We start from the raw sequence: 23,324 nt of genomic DNA on the forward strand, positions 1-23,324 counted from the left end.
GATTTCTTGTTTAAATTAAAAAAAAAAAAAAAAAAGGCCAGGCACGGTGGCTCATACCTGTAATCCCAGCACTTTGGGAGTCTGAGGTGGGCGGATCACCTGAGGTCAGGAGTTCAAGACCAGCCTGACCAACATGGAGAAACCCTGTCTTTACTAAAAATACAAAATTAGCCCGGTGTGGTGGTGCATGTCTATAATCCCAGCAATTTGGGAGGCTGAGGCAGGAGAATTGCTTGAATCCAGGAGGCAGAGGCTGTGGTGAGCTGAGGTCGCACCATTGCACTCCAGCCTGGGCAATGAGAGCAAAACACTCTGTCTCAAAAAAAAAAAAAAGAAAAGAAAAAGAAAATTTTTAGGCCGGGCGCAGTGGCTCAGGCCTGTAATCCCAGCACTTTGGGAGGCCGAGATGGGCGGATCACGAGGTCAGGAGATTGAGACCATCCTGGCTAACACAGTGAAACCCTGTCTCTACTAAAAAATACAAAAAACTAGCCGGGCGAGGTGGCAGGCACCTGTAGTCCCAGCTACTCAGGAGACTGAGGCAGGAGAATGGCGTAAACCCGGGAGGCGGAGCTTGCAGTGAGCTGAGGTCTGGCCACTGCACTCCAGCCTGGGCGACAGAGCAAGACTGCGTCTCCAAAAAAAAAAAAAAAAAAAAAATTTTTTTAATGTAGTCTATGCTGGTCTTGAACTCCTGGGCTCAAACAATCATCCTGCCTCTACCTCCCAAAGTCCTGGGATTACAGTCACGCCCAGCTGGAAAATATGTAGATTTAAAAATTAACATAATATACCCACCTCCAACTGATATGAAATCAAAAAGCTTTAGGTAAAACGATCTACCTCAAGGAATTGTTAAGTTTCCCTTCTAGTTAAGCTCTCAGAGTGAACCACTTCTACTAATGACCACTAGGTAAGAATAAATTTGCTCAAAAAGTAGGTGTATAATTTTTCTGTCAAAAGACAGAAGTAAAAAACAAAACTGCTCATACATTTCCTGTCAGTAAGAGCATTTTGCAAACTGAATACCCTAAACTGGGAGACAGTATTAAAATGCATAAAAGAATTATATTTATTGATTTTTAGAGAACAAATAGCCAGGATGATTGATTTAAAGCTTTTTATATTCATGCTTATATTCACTTCAGGGAAAAAGTACTCATTTGCATTGCTGTTTTCTTACAGTTAAAAAACAGAATGTAAGAAAAAATGTAAGAAAAATGTAAGAAAAAATTCTTACATTCTGTTAAAAGAACAAAACAAAGGCCAGGTGCGGTGGCTCATGCCTGTAATCCCAGCACTTTGGGAGGCTGAGGCAGGTGGATCACCTGAGGTCCTGAGTTTGAGACCAGCCTGGCCAACATGGTGAAACCCCATCTCTACTAAAAATACAAAAAATTAGCTGGGCTTGGTGGCAGGCACCTGTAATCCCAGATACTCAGGAGGCTGAGGCAGGAGAATCTCTTGAACCTGGGAGGCGGAGGTTGCAGTGAGCCGAGATTGCGCCATTGCACTTCAGCCTGGGCAACAAGAGCCAAACTCCATCTCAAAAACAAACAAACAAAAACCTCTCAAACTCAATGATTTATAAAATCCTCAAATCTTCACCAGACATTTATTATTGCAAAAGAACAGATGTAATCTTGAACCTACCTGATCTACACAGGAGGTAAGGGTTTACACTCCTATTTTCCCACGTATGTTGAATTGTTTCTAAAATATCTCAGAATGTCTCATGTTCTGTGGTCATTAAATAGACTTGAGAGCTTTTTAAAAAACACATGCTAATCATCTCTGTATCATTCCAATTTTAGTATTATGTGCTGCTAAAGCGAGCACAGACGTGAGTTTTAAAAATATTATATATGATAGATATTTTAAAACAGAGTAAATACTTCTGAGTATTAAATTAACATACATGTTTAATGTTACGGCAGACTGAAAGTCTGGTAATAACTCCTCACCCATCCCTGTACTCACACTCTTGACATGGACTCACTTTTAGTAGAATGTATTTTCCCTTCTCCCAACCTGTGGCTCAACTAAAAATATGGAAAAAAAGAAATTAGCCAGGCATAGTGGCACATGCTCGTAATCTCAACTACTCGGGAGGCTGAGGCAGGAGAATTGCTTGAACCCAGGAGACGGAGGTTGCAGTGAGCCAAGACTGCACCACTGCACTCCGGCCTGGGCGACAGAGCAAGACTCATCTCAAAAATAAAATAAAACAGGTTGGGTGCAGTGGCTCACATCTGTAATCCCAGCACTTTGGGAGGCCGAGGCAGGTACATCACTTGAGGTGGGGAGTTCCAGGCCAGCCTGGCCAATCTGGTGAAAGCTCATCTCTACTAAAAATACAAACATTAGACGGATATGGTGCTGGGTGCTTATAACCCCAGCTACTCGGGAGGCTGAGACAGGACAATCGCTTGAACCCAGGAGGCGGGGGTTGCAGTGAGCCAAGATCATGCCACTGCACTCCAGCCAGAGCAACAGAGCAAAAGACTGTTTCCAAAAAAAAAAAAAAAACAGGCCGGGCGCAGTGGCTCATGCCTGTAATCCCAGTACTTTGGAAGGCTAAGGAGGGTGGATCATGAGATCAAGAGATTGAGACCATCCTGGCTAACACAGTGAAACCCCGTCTCTACTAAAAGTACAAAAAATTAGCCGGGCATGGTGGCGGGCGCCTGTAGTCCCAGCTACATGGGAGGCTGAGGCAGGAGAATGGCGTGAACCCGGGAGGCGGAGCTTGCAGTGAGCCGAGACTGGGCCACTATACTCCAGCCTGGGCGACAGAGCGAGACTCCGTCTCAAAAAAAAATGGAATCTTCCCTCTCCTTGAAACACCTTTTCTGAAACCTGTTCTCCTATCAGGTCACCACCTGCTCTGCCTATGAGACAGCAATCTTTGATGTAGTGCATGACATTTACTATACCTCTCCTTCTTCACCACCGATTCTCTGCCTACACTATCACTTCCACTGCCAGCACTGGCAAACCCCTGACACGTGCATGCACACATATGCACCTTGCCTTTGGAGTATTGCTTCTGGTTCTATCACTCTACTGAAACTGCTCTCTTCAATGTCACTAATGACATCTTAGGCAGCAAATACTGTATGGTTTATAGTCCTCATTACCTTTGACTTCTTTATAACATTTGATATTCTCTTTTTTGGGGGGGGGGGTTGAAGCCTTGCTCTGTCACCCAGGTTGGAGTGCAGTGGCACAATCATGGCTCACTGTAACCTCCGCCTCCTGGGTTCAAGTGATCCTCCCACCTCAGCCTCCCAAGTGACTGGGATTACAAGCGTGCACCACCACACCCAGCTGATTTTTATATTTTTAGCAAAGACAGGGTTTCACCATGTTGGCCAGGCTGGTCTCAAATTCCTGATCTCAAATGATCCGCCCACCTAGACCTCCCAAAGTGCTGGGAGTACAGACGTGAGCCACCACGCCCAGCCTCTCTCCTTGAAATTGCTTTTCCAGTAACTCAACAGAAAAATTGGCAAAAAAAAAATCTATGAGGATATACATCAAACTGACAACAGGGGTAAGTACTTGATAAGGCATTAAGACTAGAGATGACAGTTACTGTGAAATTTATTTTTATCTGTGATTTTTATCCTTTTTGAAGGATAATGTATTACTTGTATAATTAAGATTAATTTTACAGGGCTGGGAGCAGTGGCTCACGCCTGTAATCCTAATGCTTTGGGAGGCCGACACAGTTGGATTGCTTGAGACCAGGCTGGCCAACATGGTGAAATCCCATCTCTACTAAAAATACAAAAATTAGCCAGGTGTGGTGGCGTGCGCCTGTAATTCCAGCTACTTGAGAGGCTGAGGGAGGAGAATTGCTTGAATCTGGGAGACAGAGGTTGCAGTGAGTTGAGATTGCACCACTGTACTCCAGCCTGGGTGACAAGGAGAGACTCTTTGTCTCAAAGAAAAAAAAAAAAAGATTAATTTCATAAATATGAAAAAGATTATACCAAGCCAGTTACAAAATACATTGAGATCTGTAGCTAAGAAACACATGAAAAAAAGTTCAAATAATCACCCAAAGCATTAGACAAACAATAAAAAATAAAAGAAGATGTTAATTTTTTGCCTATTAGATTTCTCTCTCAGACATACACACACAGACACAGGCAAGTATTAACAAAGGGGTGGCCAGGCATGGTGGCTCACACCCGTAATCCTAGCATTTTGGGAGGTCTAGGCGGGCGGATCACCTGAAGTCAGGAGTTTGAGACCCAGCCTGGTCAACATGGTGAAACTGTGTCTCTACTAAAAATACAAAAAATTAGCTGGGCATGGTGGCACATATCCATAATCCCAGCCACTCCGGAGGCTGAGGCAGGACAACTGCTTGAACCCGGGAGGTGGAGGTTGCAATGAGCCGAGATCACGCCACTGCACTCTAGCCTGCGTGACACAGCGAGACTCAGTCTCCAAAACAAAACACCAAAGGTGTAAGGAAATTGGTACTTTCATATTACTGAAGGGAATATAAACTGGAATAGCTTTTTTAGAAGGTAATACGGCAAACTATCAACATTTAAATACACACATCCTTTGACTTAGCAACTCTAAGAATACATCTTATAATAATATTCATAAGTTCATGGATGCCCTCTGTAAGTGCTGTCTGTGATAGAAAATAAATTGAAATGATCTAAACGTCTATCAATGAGGATATCCACCACTGAATATCTACATAAGAGAACACTATGCAGCCATTTCACATGCTGACATCAAAAAACAGTCATGATACTGGAAAGTGAAAAATACTGGCTTGCCCAATTTTCCAATATTTTCTTCTACTTCCTGTAGTATCCTCTCTTCATTGTTTCATTCTCTAAACATAGTCGTTGACAAAGTTTGACCCTTGTCTTCCTCTTCTCTTCTGCTTTTATTTGAATTGCTCGACAGTTCACAGAGCTTAACTACCACCTCTCTGCTAATGTTCTTCAAGTCTCTATCTCGAATATCAACTTTTCCCCAAGCTCTAGTACTTCATTTCTAAACTTCTGCTAGCAATGCCTACCTCAGTGACCCACAGGTACTGTCAACTAAATTAGATATGAGCCACAGAAAGATATAAAACTAAACGGATTCTTCACACAAGAAAACATGGCCAGGCATGGTGGCTCATACTTGTAACCCAAGCATTTTGGGAGGTCAAGGCAGGAGGATTGCTTAAGCCCAGGAGTTCAAGACCAGCCTGGGCAACATGGCAAAACCCTTTCTCTACATAAAATACAAAAAAATTAGCCAGGCGTGGTAGTGTGTGCCTGTAGTCACAGCTACTCGGGAGGCTGAGGTGGGTGGATCACCTGAGCCTGGGAGGTCAAGGCTGCAGTGAGCCATGATCACACCACTGTATTCCAGCCCGGGTGGGAGTGAGACCCTGCCTCAACAACAACAACATGAAAACACAGGAAAGCATTTTTTCTTCATCACCTTTCCTTCAAGCTTACAACTTCTCTCCTCAGTTGCTAGAACTATTGATTCTACCTCTGAATCCTCTCATCAACTCTTTCCCTTGATTGCTACTGCCACTACCATACTTCAAACCCCATTAATTTCCACCTAGATCATGGCAACATCATCTTAATGATGCCTAGTATGCCTCTCATGATCTCAGTGTCCACCCAACAATTCATCTCACACAGTGCTGCCAGCTTACGAAGGCACAGGTCTGCTCACATTACCCTTCCGCTCAACAATCTCCGTTCCCCAGTGATCACTGAATAGCAGACAGACATCTAAACCAGTCACTCATAGGAAGCCTAGAGCTTGTCAATAACTCCTAACAGGTTTTAAAATGGGAATGCTGGTTCCCCAACATCTAAATATTTCCTTTCTTTCTATTCATATTGAAAACTCTCTTGAATCGGCCTGGCGCGGTGGCTCAAGCCTGTAATCCCAGCACTTTGGGAGGCCGAGGCGGGCGGATCACAAGGTCAGGAGATCGAGACCATCCTGGCTAACACGGTGAAACCCCGTCTCTACTAAAAAATACAAAAAACTAGCCGGGCGAGGTGACGGGCGCCTGTAGTCCCAGCTACTTGGGAGGCTGAGGCAGGAGAATGGCGTGAACCCAGGAGGCGGAGCTTGCAGTGAGCCGAGATCCGGCCAGTGCACTCCAGCTTGGGTGACAGAGCGAGACTCCGTCTCAAAAAAAAAAAAAAAGAAAACTCTCTTGAATCAACATCAGGTAGAAGACAATCATCTGCAAGGAAACAAAGATCTGCAGGAGTTTCAGGAATGCTGTGCATTTAAGATGAGAACAAGTACCATGAAAAAGACCACAGTTACATGTGCTTCAGTTCCGATAAATTCTACGCTGATTACTAATTCAATATCATTCTCAAATACTTACAGGAGTAAATGAGAGCTGGAAAAAGTGTTTCATTTCTCTCCTGAGCCGTCTCAACCAGCATACGAAGTGGACCTTTCGGACACAAAACAGCCACTAAATCTAGAAAAAGAAAAACAGAAAAGACATCTGATTAAATGTATGGGCTAAACTTGTAAATGGGTGTTAGGGAGGAATTAACGAAGGGAAAAGGTTTAATGTTTTTTGTCTCTTTTTACACAAAAAGATGTTGAACAATATGAAATAAATGGCAGGTGAACTGCTGGGGATGGGGGGACAACCTAAACAATATAAAACCACACAGAACATCTGTAAAAATTTCATTTGGGTTTGACTGCTATTTGCTTAGTGTACAGTGTATTGTTACTGGGGTATAGGAATAAGTCTTCCCAGTTTAAAGGAAAGCTGCAGAGATGATGATGAGATAGACCATTTTAAGCAGTTGTCAACCTACAGTGAGCAGAATCAGGGAGAAGTCACTTCTAAACTAATCACGGATATGAACTATAAATAAAAAGATTACTCCGAGATGAATTTAATAAAGGGGATTTGACTGAACTTTTCAAAATATGAAGAGCAGAGTAGAAGAAATTCATTCCTTCTCCTTTTTAAAAGCAGTATTATGTACTACTGAGAAATACCTGAAATAAGAGGGCAGTAAATTTAAAACAAAATGGTAACTCTCTGCAAGATAAAGTTTATTACTTCTTTACTCTTTGGTCACAAATATTCAGGTCTCAGAACATATGTGGTGCTGAAAAGTAGCTTATTTTTACAAAAATAATAAATCAGAGGAAACAATATGCCTAAGTTATTCCTGTTTATACCACCATTTCTTTCCATCAACTGCAATTTTTCTTGCATTTTCTGTCATGAAAATTCAGAATATAGGCTGGGCACAGTGGCTCACGCCTGTAATCCCAGCACTTTGGAAGGTCGAGGTGGGCGGATCACGAGGTCAGGAGATCGAGACCATCCTGGCTAACACAGTGAAACCCCATCTCTACTAAAAATACAAAAAATTAGCCGGGCATGGTGGCGGGCACCTGTAGTCCCAGCTACTCAGGAGGCTGAGGCAGGAGAATGGTGTGAACCCAGGAGGCAGAGCTTGCAGTGAGCCAAGATCATGCCACTGCACTCCAGCCTGGGCAATACAGCAAGATTCCAGCTCCAAAAAAAAAAATTCAGAATATAAAAATATAGAAATAATTTTAAACACTTAAAAATATAAAACAGGGCCGGGCGCGGTGGCTCAAGCCTGTAATCCCAGCACTTTGGGAGTCTGAGACAGGCAGATCACGAGGTCAGGAGATCGAGACCATCCTGGCTAACACAGTGAAACCCCGTCTCTACTAAAAAATACAAAAAAACTAGCTGGGTGAGGTGGTGGGCGCCTGTAGTCCCAGCTACTCGGGAGGCTGAGGTGGGAGAATGGTGTAAACCCGGGAGGCGGAGCTTGCAGTGAGCTGAGATCCGGCCACTGCACTCCAGCCTGGGCGACAGAGCGAGACTCCGTCTCAAAAAAAAAAAAATATATATATATATATATAAAACAGGTATAGCTAAACTTGTAAAGGAAGAATTGATAGCTTGTGTTGACATTATTGTCACTTAGATGCATTTAAATTTAAAAATTTCATGTCTTGCCAGGCACAGTGGCTTATGCTTGTAATTCCAGCACTTTGGGGAGGCTGAGGCAGTAGATTACTTGTGCTCAGGAGTTTGAGACCAGCCTGGCCAAGATGGGAAAACCCCATCTCTACCAAAATACAAAAAAATAGCAGCTCACGGTGGCAAGTGCCTACAGTCCCAGCTACTCAGGAAGCTGAGGTGGGAGGATTGCTTGAGCCCTGGAGGTGGAGGTTGCAGTTAGCCAAGATGGCGCCACTGCACTCCAGCCTAGGTGACAGAGTAAGACACTGTTTCCAAAAAAGAAAAAAAATTCATGCCTCGAAGTGGTCATGTCTCTTTGTATAATAATGTATATATATGTACAATATAATATAGTATACAGAGGACCATAAGATAGTACAGTAATACAACACACACACACAGAAATCTCTACTCTCACCACTTCTACTTCAATTTGTTTGCATGAGAAGTCTGCCCTGCTCTAAAGTAATGAGATTTTCAACTTGTTTGACTCTGCCACATTCTGCAACTATTTCAGTTTTATTCTTTACTCTCCTTAAAGAATTGCTAAATGATAAATCTACTTATTTTTGTTTTGTTTTGAGACGGAGTTTCACTCTTGTTCCCCAGGCTGGAGTGCAGTGGCATGATCTCGGCTCACCACAACCTCCACCTCCTGGGTTCAAGCAATTCTCCTGCTTCAGCCTCCCGAGTAGCTGGGATGACAGGCATGTGCCACCAAGCCCGGCTAATTTTGTATTTTTAGTAGAGACGGGGTTTCTCTATGTTGGTCAGGCTGGTCTCGAACTCCTGACCTCAGGTGATCCGCCCTCCTCGGCCTCCCAAAGTGCTGGGATTACAGGCCTGAGCCACTGTGCCCGGCCAAATCTGTTTATTTTTTAGAGCAATTAAATTAAAATTGCTTTTGCTTTGAAAATTTCAGAACTTTTGTGACAAATTAAATCTTGAAACCTTGTAAAAATGGAGCCGAGAATCACTACTCCAAACATTGGGTACAAAAATCTCTTTTGTTTAAAAGGAACTCAAAGCTCTGTAGAGATACTCATTTGTATGATGTGCAGACAGAATGGAGGGCTGATGGTAAAAATATTGTAATACAGTGAAAAGAATATTGGACTTGGGATTCAGATTCGAGATCAGAGTTTAAGCTTGGGCAAATAATTTACCTCTGTAAACTTCAAGTTTCTTAGCAGTAAAACAGGGGTAATAACTGCCTTGATATTTCATAGGATTATATACAAATGTAACACTGGGTTGGGTACAGTGGCTCACGCCTCAGCACTTTGGGAGGCTGCTTGAGGCCAGGAGGTCAACACCACCCTGTGCCTGTAGTCTTATCTCCTCGGGAGGCTGAGACAGGAGGACTGTTTGAGCCCAGGCTTTTGAAGCTACAGTGAGCTATAATCGTGCCACTTCACTCCAGCCTGGGAGACACAGTGAGATCCTGTTTCTTAAAACAGAAAAAATTTACTGATAGACACTGTTCTAAGTGTATTATCGTATTAAATAGATCATTTAATTTAATCTTCATAACTGACTTAGGAGTTGAGTAACTTGTGTGGTCAAATAGCTAACAAGTGATGAGTAGCCCAGGTGCAGTGGCTTACATCTGTAATCTCAGCACTTTGGGAGGCTGAGGCGGGCAGATCACTTGAGGTCAGGAGTTGGAGACCAGCCTGGCCAACATGGCAAAACCCCGTCTCTACTAAAAATACAAAAATTAGCTGGGCGTGGTGGTGCACACTTGTAGTCCCAGCTACTCAGGAGGCTGAAACAGGAGAATCACTTGACCCTGGGAGGCAGAGGTTGTAGTGAGCTGAGATCACACCACTGCACTCCAACGTGGGTGATAAGTGAGACTCCATCTCAAAAAAAAAAAAAAAAAAAAGTGATGAACCCAGACATTCTGTCTTCAGACCCGGCATTCTTACTCACAGCTAAGCAAGAATAGATGGTTACTCTGCAAACCATCAAGCACTATACAACATTAGGTAATTATGAAAGTCAGAGAGAGTATATGACTTCTATAGTTCCACAACTGATTACTCAAATACAAGAACAGAACCAGTTCAATCCTATTTCCACAGACTTCTTCGTCGATCAAACGAGGATGATGTTTCCTATTACAGCCACCAAACATTTTAGTAAGTATGTAAATAGTGATAAAATTGTATGGCCAGGCCGGGCATGGTGGCTCACGCCTGTAATCCCAACACTTTGGGAGGCTGAGGCAAGTGAATCATGAGGTCAGGAGATCGAGACCCATTCTGGCTAACACAGTGAAACCCTGTCTCCACTAAAAATACAAAAAAATTAGCCGGGCGTGGTGGCAGGTGCCTGTAGTCCCAGCTACTTGGGAGGCTGAGGCAGAAGAACGGCATAAACCTGGGAGGCGGAGCTTGCAGTGAGCCGAGATTGCACCACTGCACTCCAGCCTGGGCGCAACAGAGCCAGACTCCGTCTCAAAAAAAAAAAAACGTATGCCCGGGTATAGTGGCTCATGCTTGTAATCCCAACACTTTGGAAGGCCGAGATGGGAGGATCCCTTGAGGCCAGGAGTTCCAGACAAGCCTGGGAAACACAGTAAGATCTCATCTCTGAAAAAAAATTTTTTTTTTTTTTAAATTAGGCATGGTAGTGCATGCCTGTAGTTCTATCTACTTTGGAGGCTGAGGTGGGAGGATTGTTTGAGCCCAGGACAGGAGTTTGAGGCTGCAGTAAGCCATGATCATGCCACTGTACTCTAGCGTGGGTAACAGAGAGGGATCCTGTCTCTAGAAGAAAAAAACAGAAAGAAAAAAGAGAGTATGGCCATGGTCTTATAATATAGAAGGGGTCACATATTAATCTCTGAAAATGCATCTCTTTTTGGCTTTCAAACAGGGCAATAGCCCCACAGTACGTACCTGAAAGCTGCCTGGGTTAATGGCTAGAGTATGTTCTAACTGTTCAGGACCCATGTCACACGGGTGGTAGAATGTGTATCTCACACTGTCCAAATTGGTTTTATTTTTAAAAGAATAATTCCATACATTACCTTATAAAAGTAGGTAACCTAATTTTGATTTTAAAAGTGAATTGAGGCCAGATGCAGTGGCTCACACCTATAATCCCAATACCTTGAGAAGCCAAAGCAGGAGAATTGCTTGAGCCCAAGAGTTCAAGACCAGCCTAGGCAATATAATGAGACCTTCTCTCTACAAAAAATAAAAATGTTAGGCATGGTGGTGCACACCTGTAGTTCTAGCTACTTGAGAGGCTGAAGTGGGAGGATTGCAAGAGCCTGGAGTTCAAGGTTGCAGTGAGCTATGATTGCACCACTGTACCCCAGCCTGGGTGACACAGCAAGACTTTGTCTCAAAAAAAAAAGAAAAAAGCTTATGCAGTAACATATAAAGGAAAAAAATCATTTAAAAATGAATTGAGCATTTTGTGTGTCTACCACTCTGTGTTTTTTGGTTTTTTTTTTTGAGAGAGTCTCGCTCTGTCACCTAGGCTAGAGTGCAGTGGCACCATCTCGGCTCATTGCAACCTCCTCCTCCTGGGTTCAAGCAATTCTCCTGCCTCAGCCTCTCAAGTTGCTGGGATTACAGGGGAATGCCACCACACCCAGCTAATTTTTGTATTTTCAGTAGAGACAGGGTTTCACCATATTGGCCAGCTTGTCAAAACCTCAAAATCTTTAAAAAAAAATAAAAATTTTTTTGAGACAAGGTCTTGTTCTGTCACCGAGGCTGGAATGCAGTGATGCAATCATGGCTCACTGCAGCCTAGACCTCCTGGGCTCAATCGATCCTCCCACCTCAGCCTCCTAAGTAGCTGGGACTACAGGTGTGCACCACCACGCCTGGCTAATTTTTGTATTTTCTGTAGATATGAGGTTCTGCCATGTTGCCCAGGCTGGTCTTGAACTCTGGGCTTAGGTGATCTGCCTGCCTCGGCCTCCCAAAGTACTGAGATTACAGGCATGAGCTACCATGCCCAGCTGAAATCTTCAAATGAAAAAGTTACTATAGCGAATTAATAATGATTTACTGAAGAGTTATGGGATGTACATTTTACCATTTTCTCTAAATCAAGATGAAGAGACGAGGAAAGAAAACACTCCAGTGGGGCATTCCTGTGACAAACAAATTATCAGTCTTGGGTTTTACCATATACTGAAATCACAGCCAAGATGAGCCACGCAGTCCATTCAGGGAGGTACTTGATAAACACCAGGGCCATGAGGGCACTAATCATAATGAGATATGCCTGCTGGAGTCGAAGTGGACCTTTCCAGTGAATGGAAATCATTCCCACCACACCAAAATTCCAGATCAGGAGTGCAACAGTAATGTAGTCCACAGCAACGTTATAGGTTTTAAACACTTCCCTGAAACAAAATTAAACAGATTTAAAAAGATGTATGTACAATACTTTTCATCAAAACATTATTTAGAATAATGTGATGGCTCCCAAACATTAGATATTCATATCCCACCTTTATACTTTTACCATAACCTATATCAACTGTGCTATTATTTATTTAATACTTTCCTTTAAATTAATTTACTTTTTTTTTTTTTTTTTTTTTTGAGCCAGGATCTCATTTTGTTGCCCAGGCTGGAGTAAAGTGGTGCAATCGTGGCTCACTGCAGTCTTGACCTCTGGAGATCAGGTGGTCCTCTCCCAGCTCAGCCTCCTAAGTAGCTGGGACAACAGGTGTGTGCCACCATGCCCAACTAATTTTTCTTATTTTTTTTGTAGAGATAGGGTTTCACCATGTTTGCCTAGGTTGATCTAAAACTCCTGGGTTCAAGCAATCCACCCGCCTCAGCCTCCCAAAGTGCTGGGATTACAAGCATGAGCCATGGTGCCTGGCCAATTAATTCACTTTTTTCCCTCAAGTTGAACAATTCACTTTTTTTCCCCAAGCTGAACTTTTTCTTAACAGGAAGCTCTGTATCATTCATATAAATGGGAAATCAGCTGCACAGGCCATAACTATAAAAATAAGTACAAAAAGGAAAAAAGATCATATAATACCTAAAATACCATACTATACTTTGGGAAATATTAGTTTAAAACATCTGAAATTAGAAAAAAATTAAACATGTGCTAAAAAATTTTATAGCTAGGACATAAATTTTCATACAATGAGATTTAGCAGTCATTAAAAATAGATATATGCAGGATAGGCACAGTGGCTTACGCTCTAATCCCAGCACTTTGGGAGGCTGAGGTGGGAGGAACTTGAGGTCAAGAATTCCAGACCAGACTGGTCAACACAGTGAGACTCTACCACTACAAAAACATTTTAAAATTAGCTAAAGGTGATGGCACATGCCTGCTGTCCCAGCTACTCAGAAGGCTGGGGCAGGAAGATAGCTTAAGCCTGGGAGTTGGAGGCCGCGTGAGCTATGATGACACTACTGCACTCCAGCCTGGGCAGCAGAACAAGACTCTAACTCTAAAAAAGAAAAGAAAAAAAAAAAAAAAAAAAAATATATATATATATATATATATATAGTGTATGTATTTTGGAATTTCAAAGTGGGAGATAAATCATCTTTCCAGATAGTATCTGAAACCCAAAGTTTATGCTTAAAGGTGTGCTTTCTTTCTCCTTCAAAGCAGAAGAATCATCATACACACAAACACACACACGCTTTTATATATACACAATATAGGATCCCATTTATGATCCCATTTGTGCGAAACAGTGTGAAAGAAGAGTAGATGAGAAATTGATACATTAATTCCTGAAAGCATGACAGGACTTATCTTTAGGTGGTGGGAATCTGGTCATTTTTCTTCTTTATAATCTTATATAATATCTTTTTAAAAAAACAATGACTATTCAGTATTTCAATAATGAAGAAAACGTTATTTTAATTTTGGGGCGGAAAAATCCACCATCTAATAACAAAGAGATTGCAACTATAGAAGATGCCTGAGGTAACTGAGGAGAAAGCAAGCACGCCTTTAGGCATAAACTTTGAGTTTCAGGTACGGTCCAGAAAGATGATTCCTCTCCCACTTTGAAATTCCAAAATAGAGTAAACATTGAAATTTCTGGACAATGTAGATATTTACATTAAGCATCTCCGGTATCCTCGAACTAAAACAAAAACAAACAAACAAAAAAACCTATTTATTAATCTTTGCCTAGGTAACACATGAATAAGATAAAAAATTCACAACAGACACTGTGAAAAGTAGGTTTTCTCCCCATTGTGTCCCATGGTTCCCCTCTCTAGAGGAAAGCACTATTTTTTCTTGAGATGGGGTCTTGCTATGTTGCCCAGGCTGGCTATGAACTCCTAGGCTCAAGCAATCCCCGTCTCCACCTCCAAAAATGTTGAGATTACAGGTGTGAGCCACTGTGCCTGGCTGGAAAGCACTATTATTAATTTCATGTACATCCTTCCAGAAAATCTATACATATCATACATATACTTTTCTACTTGACACAAATGATAGCATATTTTAATTTTTTTAATAGAGACAAGGTCTGTCACCCTGGATAGAGTGCACAATCATAGTTCACTGCAGCCCCAAAGTCCTTGGCTCAAGTCATCCTCCTGCCTCAGCCTCCCAAGCAGCTGGGACTATAGGCATGCACCACCACGCCTGGCTAAGTTTTGTATGTTTTGTAGAGATGGAGTTTCACTATGTCACCCAGGCTAGTCTAGAACCCCTGGGCTCAAAGGATCCTCCCACCTCGGCCTCCCAAATAGGTGGGATTACAAGTGTGAGCCACCACACCCAGCCTTAAAATTTCTCAATAATAGATCTTGCATATTATCTTTTTTTCACTCCTCTAAGCTGTCACTTTATTCACTTAAAATATCTATTTCTTCAGAAGCAGGAACAGGGACTGCTGGCCCTCAGTTTTATTCACTTAAAATATCTATTTCTTCAGAAGCAGGAACAGGGACTGCTGGCCCTCAGTGCCCCTGCCCTCCTCTGCACAGCCTGAGTACAGTGTACGTAAGAAGGGGTAACCTGAGCTGGAGAGGGCCTGGAGCCACATCAGACCCATCCACCCAATTGTTGGTCTATAGCTGGCTGTGGATCCAAAGGAAGGTAGAGGCCAGCTCAGTCTACACATGCTACTGCTCAGTGCCTACCCGGTCATGGGAGACCAACACATGGTAAAGGTCAAGGGCTTCTTGGAAGGGAGTCAGCAGCCTGTGCAAGATGTTCTCCACACTGCTCAGCTTAAGGGGAGTTGGGGGCAGGACCTCAGCTGGCACCTCTGCTTTACCAGTGTCCAGGGCTTGCACAATTCTTGTTTACTCATAGATATTTAATCTTTTTTGCTGCTATCATAAATGGGACTTGTCCTATTATTATGTTTTCTAACTAGTTGTTTATGTGAAGGTTATTGATTTGTGTTTTCGTTTTATTTTACTTTTTTGAGACGGAGTTTCGCTCTCGTTGCCCAGGCTGGACTGCAATGGTGCAATCTCGGCTCACTGCAACCTCCACACCATTCTCCTGCCTCAGCCTCCCAAGTAGCTGGGATTACAGGCACCCACCACCACGCCTGGCTAATTTTTTGTATTTTTAGTAGAGGTGGGGTTTCACTATGTTGGCCAGGCTGGTCTCCAACTCCTGACCTCAGGTAATCCACCCACCTCAGCCTCCCAAAGTGCTGGGATTACAGGCATGAGCCACGGCACACAGCCAGGGTATTTTTGTTTAATTTTGTAATCAATTGCCTTACCAAACTTACTGAGTAATTTGAACTGGTTTTCAGTTAGTTCTAAAACAAAGTAAACAATCATTTTATCTCCAAATATTGGTAATTTAACCTTCTTTTCCAAATTACATAGTTCTTATTTCTTCTCTTGTTTAATTGTGTTTGATAGTCCCTCCAGAGCAATGCTAGATAATTGGTGATAAAGAAAACTTTCGCCGGGTGCGGTGGCTCAAGCCTGTAATCCCAGCACTTTGGGAGGCCGAGTCGGGCGGATCACGAGGTCAGGAGATCGAGACCATCCTGGCTAACACGGTGAAACCCCGTCTCTACTAAAAAAATACAAAAATTAGCCGGGCGAGATGGCGGGCGCCTGTAGTCCCAGCTACTCGGGAGGCTGAGGCGAGAGAATGGCGTAAACCCAGGAGGCGGAGCTTGCAGTGAGCTGAGATCCGGCCACTGCACTCCAGCCTGGGCGACAGAGCGAGACTCCGTCTCAAAAAAAAAAAAAAGAAAACTTTCATCTCAGCCGGGCACAGTGGCTCACGCCTGTAATCCCAGCATTTTGGGAGGCGGAGGCAGGTGGATCACCTGAGGTCGGAGTTCAAGACGGGCCTAGCCAACATAGTGAAACCCCTGCTCTACTAAAAATACAAAAATTAGCCAGGCATGGTGGCAGGCGCCTGTAATCCCAGCTACTTGGGAGGCCTTGAGGCAGGAGAATTGCTTGAACCCGGGAGGCGGAGGTTCCTGTGAGCTGAGATCACACCATTGCACTACAGTCTGGATGACAGAGTAAGACTCTGTCTCAGAGAAAAAAAAAGAAGAAGAGAAGAGAAGAGAAGAGAAGAGAAGGAGAGGAGAAGGGAAGAGGAGAAAAGAAAACCTCTATCTCATTCCTGACCTTAGTAGGCAAGCTTCTAGTTTCCCTATGAGGATGACATTGGCCTTTAGAATGAGATGCATACATTTTATAATGTTAGAGATTTATTTATTTATTTATTTTTAGAGACTGGAGTGCAGTGGTGCAATCATAGCTCACTACAGCCTTGAATTCCTGGGCTCAAGCCATCCTCCCACCTTAGCATCCTGTGCAGCTAGAACTACAGGCACACACCACAATTAGCTAACTTATTTTTTGTAGAGGCAAAGTCTTGTTACGTTGCACAGGTTGGTATCCAACTCTCAACCTCAAGCTATCTTCCTACCTTAGCCTCCCAGAGTATTGAGATTATAAGCATGAGCCACCAAACCCCACACCATCTATTTGTTTTATTAAGGAATCTGATCAAGAACACGTGTGGAATCATCAAATGCCTTTTAGCACGTACAGAGATGATGATCTAGTGATATGGCAACTTATAATGAAGCAACCTTCCATTCTGCAAACTCCACTTGGTCAAATGTATTATTATGGCAGGGCACGGTGGCTCACGCCTGTAATCCCAGCACTTTGGGAGGCCAAGGTGGGCGGATCACGAGGTCAGCAAATCGAGACCATCCTTGCCAACATGGTGAAACCCCGTCCCTACTAAAAATACAAAAATTAGCTGGGCGTGGTGGTGCACACCTGTAGTCCCAGCTACTCGGGGGGTTGAGGCAGGAGAATCGCTTGAATCCAGGAGGTGGGGGTAGCAGTGAGCTGAGATCATGCCACTGCACTCCAGCCTGGGCGACAGAGTGAGACTCAAAAAAAAGTATTATTCTTTTTATCTATTGCTGAATTCTCTTAATATTCTCTTATTCTTTTGAGATCAATAAATATAACTGACCAATAGTTTTCTTTTACTTGGTAAATTGCAAGGCTTTAGTTATCAATGTTATGCTGGCTTCTTTAATTAATTAATTAATTAAATTAAAATTAATCTGGAACCTTTTTTTCTTTTTATATGTTCTGGAACACTTAGTATTAGAGTTACCATTCCTTAAATAAACGTTTAACAGAATTTCCCCATGAATCCACTGGGGCCCGGTACTATTGTTATTTGTGCGGGTGGGGTGGAAACTTCTTCGTAACTTTCTGTATTTCTTCTTTGCTCTGTTTAAATTTTCTCTCTCTTCAGGGGTCAGTTTTGGTAATTTTTTTTCTAGAATATCATCCATTTCACATAGATTCTAATATTTGCTTCTTTTGTCTGTAGTTATTTCCTCTAACCCTCTACCAAAGAAATAACTCTCCAATTTATTTATTAGTTTTGCTGCCTCTTTGAATTTAAGAGCTAGTGCAATTGTTTACAAACTGTATTCTGCCACTTGAGCTGAGAAAAAGACCAGGCTGGCACATCTCTGAGCTTCACTATTCTCTTTGACAGACCAGATCCACTTTTTTCTATATTATATATGAAAATTTCATATAAGATTTCGTTTGGGCCGGGCGCGGTGGCTCAAGCCTGTAATCCCAGCACTTTGGGAGGCCGAGACGGGCGGATCACGAGGTCAGGAGATCGAGACCATCCTGGCTAACACGGTGAAACCCCGTCTCTACTAAAAAAATACAAAAAATTAGCCGGGCGAGATGGCGGGCGCCTGTAGTCCCAGCTACTCGGGAGGCTGAGGCGAGAGAATGGCGTAAACCTGGGAGGCGGAGCTTGCAGTGAGCTGAGATCCGGCCACTGCACTCCAGCCTGGGCGGCAGAGCGAGACTCCGTCTCAAAAAAAAAAAAAAAAAAAAAAAAAAAAGATTTCGTTTGAAAGAAAAAAGAGTCACCGAAAAAAATATAGAAGTATGAAAATCAATTACTCTAGTTTTTATACATTCTTAAAACCCTTTCTTAACATTCTGATTCAGACTTCTACTAGAAGAATATATAATCTTCAAAAAGGCTTAGAATTAACTGCAGTCTTAAGTTCTTTCAGTTCTATTTATTATAAGCAAGGAGCAACAGAAGAATGTCTCAATTAGTAATACTGACTTGTCTTTTATATACCAAGTATGACCTAAATGTGGAAACAATTAAAATTTCAGAGTAATTCTTCAACAAAGTACATGGCTTTAAGAGCACAAAGGTAGTTAATTCCGAAAGATAGACCAAAAATTGCACGACTTACCCCAAGTAAATGAATGAAAAAAAGAACAGCAACAATAGAGATGATATAATAAGCCAGGCATGGATGACCTAGAAAAGAAAGCATTTCAATATAATTAACAGGTCCCACAACCCTTAAAAAGTACAACTTTTTTTTTTCTTTTTTGAGACGGGGTCTCACTTTGTCACCCAGACTGGAGTGCAGTGGCATGACCTCAGCTCATTGCAACCTCTGCCTCCTGGGTTCAAGCAATTCTCATGCTTAAGCCTCCTGAGTAGGTGGAACCACACGTGTGTGACACCACGCTAGGCTAATTTTTGTATTTTTAGTAGAGATGGGGTTTTGCCATGTTGCCCAGGCTGGTCTCAAACTCCTGACCTCAAGTGATCCGCCCACTTCAGGCTCCCAAAGTGCTGAGATTACAGATGTGCACCACCACGCCCGGCCCACATCTCTCTTTAAAACAACTTTATAAAATAGTACAACTTGGGAAAGGCCAACAGAATGGCTTTACCTAGATACTGGCTACTTCGTGGACAGTTGAATATTCTTTTTTTTTTTTTTTTGAGACGGAGTTTCGCTCTTGTTGCCCAGGATGGAGTGCAATGGCGCAATCTCAGCTCACCACAACCTCTGCCTCCCGGATCAAGCAATTCTCCCACCTCAGCCTCCCAAGTAGCTGGGATTATAGACATGCACCACCACGCCTGGCTAATTTTGTATTTTTAGTAGAGACAGGGTTTCTCCATGTTGGTCAGGCTGGTCTTGAACTCCCGACCTGAGGTGATCTGCCTGCCTTGGCCTCCCGAATTGCTGGGATTACAGGCATGAGCCACCGTGCCTGGCCAACATTTGAATATTCTAAATTAAGTTGACTATCCAATACAACAAAGTTGTTTCTGGTGTTCTTCCACAAAACTTTTCCAACTTGTTACAAAAATGTTCAAACACACAGCAAAACTTAATAAATTTTACAGTGAATACCCATATATCACCCAGGGTCTACCATTCATATTTTGCAGTACTTGGTTTATAAAATTTCTTTCTAGCTCCTCATCCATTAGTCTTTGTTATTATTAATACATATCAAAGTAAACTGAGAAGTCAGGCGTGGTGACACACACCTGTAATTCCAGCACTCTGGGATGCCAAGGTGGGCAAATCATGAGTTCAGGAGTTCAAGACCAGCCTGGCCAATATGGTGAAACCCCATCTCTACTAAAAATACAAAAATTAGCTGGGCGTGGTGACACATGCCTGCAGTTCCAGCTATTCGGGAGGCTGAGGCAGGAGAATCACTTCAACCCGGGAGGCAGAGGTTGTGGAGAGCTGAGAACGCGCCACTGCACTCCAGCCTGAGAAATAGAGCGAGACTCCATCTCAAAAAAACAAAAAAAGTAAGCTGAGAACACCTGTATATTTCCCTCCAAATACTTCAACTTTAGCCTAAATTTTATCTTACTCTTTAAAACTTGTCTGGCCAAGACAGACATTAACAGCGGGAGATGTACACTGGGATTCCATATTAAACTTTAAATTACGGACCAGAATAAATATTAAATAATTGAAATTCTCATCTTTCTTGAGAGATGCTTTTCACCTTGGTTTTTTGGCAAGGGAAGAAGGAGATATGTTCTTATTTCTTTTTTTAATTTTATTTATTTATTTTTGGGAGATGAAGCCTCACTCTGTTGCCCACGCTGGAGTGCAGTGGCACGGTCTCGGCTCACCACAACCTCCACCTCCCAGATTCAAGCAATTCTCCTGCCTTAGCCTCCCGAGTAGCTGGGATTACAGACACCCACCACCATGCCCAGCTAATTTTTATATTTTTGTTAGAGACGAGGTTTCACCATGTTGGCCAGGCTGGTCTTGAACTCCTGATCTCAAGTGATCCACCCTCCTTAGCCTCCCACAGTGCTGGGATTACAGGCGTGTGCCACCATGCCCGGCCTAATTTTAATTTTTTTTAACTGTACCTTATACAAGCCCCCAAATTTTTATTTATTATTTTTTGAGATAGGGTCTCACTGTGTTCGCCCAGGCTGGGGTACAGTGGCATGATCATAGCTCACTGCAATCTCAAACCACTGGGCTCAAGCCATACTCTCACCTCAGACTCCCTAGTACCTAGGACTATAGGCGTGGGTACACCACCATGCCTGGCTTTTTTAATTTTTTTTTTTTTTGTAGAGGTGGGGGTCTCACTCTGTTGCCCAAACTGGTTTTGAACTCCTGGCTTCAAGTGATCCTCCGGTCTCAGACAGACTGGTGAGAGTCACCATGCCCAGTCTTATTTTAAAAATAGCATTTTTCTGAATCAAAAGTAACATATGCTTATAACATTTAAGAAACACAGAAACACTAAAAGAAGAAAACTATTCTAATGGGCAGTGACAACCAAAATTAATACCAACATTTCCCTTTCAGGCCAGGGACAGTGGCTCACGCTTGTTATCCCGGCAGTGTGAGAGGCTGAAGCAGGTGGATTGCCTGAGGTCAGGAGTTTGAGACCAGCCTGACCAACATGCCAAAACCCCGTCTCTACTAAAAATACGAAAATTAGACAGGCGTGGTGGTGGGCGCCTGTAGCCCCAGCTACCAGGGAGGTTGTGGTGGGAGGATTGCTTGAACCCAGGAGGTGGAGGGTGCAGTGAGCCGAGATAGCGTCACTACATTCCAGCCTGGGTGACAAAGTGAGACTGTCTCAGAACAACAGTATGAAACAAAACAAAACAAAACTATTTCCCTTTCAGACATGTTTTCTATCTGCATGTATAGGTGTGTGTAAAGACCTTTCAACAGTGAGAATCAACTAGTGTACTGTTTACATTCTGCTTTCACAAATGTAATCTTTTATTACAAACATATTCTCATGCCACCAAATATTATTTGAAAACATGTTTTTTTTTTTTTTTTTTTTTTTTTTTGAGACGGAGTCTCGCTCTGTCGCCCAGGCTGGAGTGCTGTGGCCGGATCTCAGCTCACTGCAAGCTCCGCCTCCCGGGTTTAGGCCATTCTCCTGCCTCAGCCTCCCGAGTAGCTGGGACTACAGGCGCCCGCCACCTCACCCGGCTAATTTTTTGTATTTTTTTAGTAGAGACGGGGTTTCACCGTGTTAGCCAGGATGGTCTCGATCTCCTGACCTCGTGATCCGCCCGTCTCGGCCTCCCAAAGTGCTGGGATTACAGGCTTGAGCCACCGCGCCCGGCCGAAAACATGTTTTTTTTTTTAAGAGACCGGGGTCTCACTATGTTTCCCAGGCTAGACTGGAAAACCTGGGCTCAAGCAATCATCTTGTCTCAGGGTCCCAAGTAACTGGGTCTACAGGTGCGTGCCACTGCACCTGGCTTGAAACTTTTATTTATTTATATATTTATTTATTTAGAGATGGAGTTTTGCTCTTGTTGCCCAGGCTGGAGTGCAACAGCGCAATCTCACCGCCACCTCTGCCTCCCAGATTCAAGCGATTCTCCTGCCTCAGCCTCCCAAGTAGCTGGGATTACAGGCACTCGCCACCATGCCCGGTTAATTTTTTTGTATTTTTAGTAGAGATGGGATTGCTCCATGTTGGTCAGGCCGGTCTCAAACTTCCAATCTCAGGTGATCCGCCCACCTCAGCCTCCCAAAGTGCTGGGATTACAGGCATGAGCCACTGCACGCAGCTGAAACTATGATTTTTAAATGACAAAATAATAGTCTACTCACATGGATAAACCCACAATTGAACCTTTACCTTATGCATGGAATCTGTATTGTTTTCCCTTTCTTTCCCTAATTTTAATTTACGCTAAAATGAACATCCTACTTCACAAATATTTTTCTGCATTTCCAATTCCTTCTTTAGAATATATCATAAAAGCAAGATTACTAAATCAGTGTTCAAACTTTTTCTAATTACTGATTTAATTTGGCTTAGTTACTTGACAAAAAAAGACTAATCTTGACAAAGTCAATATGCCAAAGATGTTAATTTGTTATTTTCATATGCATTTCTTTTATTACTATGTTATACACACACATTTAAACAAGGCTTTCTCATCTTGCAAAAATCCCTAGTTCTGCTTTCCTGTGCTAAAGGATATGAAAGAAAACAGCCCTGCTTTAGTACACAACAGTATCTTCTCTAAACCCTAAACTATCAAGGCCAGAAATCATCTGACTTTAATAAGTTATAGTTCCTTTTATAACAAATTATGTAAAATAATTAACTGCCTTTTCTGTTTCTAACATTTTAAGGTTTGGTCTTTTAGCTTCTAGGGCTTGCCATAGATATTGCATAACCAACCACTGATAGGAGAAATCCTCAGGGTTTATTTCCAAACAGGCTCTGGCAAGTTACTGATCTCTGACTCAAAAGCTCCTTTTACTAATATTGGGAGTCAAAGTAAACAACTTGTTTCTATATAATTGTTTGTGCGTGCTAAGACTTGAACATTAAAAAACATCACAACACAAATGAACAAGTCAATGTGGAAATCTGGCTGAATACAAACCTCTTAAACTGTCTAAAATGAAGGATAGGGCTGGGCGTGGTGGCTCAGGCCTGTAGTCCCAGCAGTTTGG

The 23,324-nt window shown here is 42.7% G+C and overlaps 1 protein-coding gene across 4 annotated transcripts in view; it reads right to left on the reverse strand.

Annotated features, from left to right (window-relative positions):
* The window catches only part of PSEN1 (presenilin 1), an 86,236-nt gene that overhangs the window by 15,555 nt on the left and 47,357 nt on the right, over positions 1 to 23,324 (reverse strand). For all 4 annotated transcript variants that reach the window (XM_033187560.1, XM_033187561.1, XM_033187559.1 and 1 more), the window contains exons 6-8: positions 18,780 to 18,847; positions 12,199 to 12,419; positions 6,395 to 6,493 (exon numbers count right to left, since the gene is read on the reverse strand). In XM_033187560.1, the coding sequence (XP_033043451.1) occupies positions 6,395 to 6,493; positions 12,199 to 12,419; positions 18,780 to 18,847 (388 nt within the window). The remainder of the gene's footprint in view (positions 1 to 6,394; positions 6,494 to 12,198; positions 12,420 to 18,779; positions 18,848 to 23,324) is intronic.

This window comes from Trachypithecus francoisi, unplaced genomic scaffold (assembly GCF_009764315.1).
Source record: "Trachypithecus francoisi isolate TF-2019V2 unplaced genomic scaffold, Tfra_2.0 Lachesis_group3, whole genome shotgun sequence".
Lineage (NCBI taxonomy): Eukaryota > Metazoa > Chordata > Mammalia > Primates > Cercopithecidae > Trachypithecus > Trachypithecus francoisi.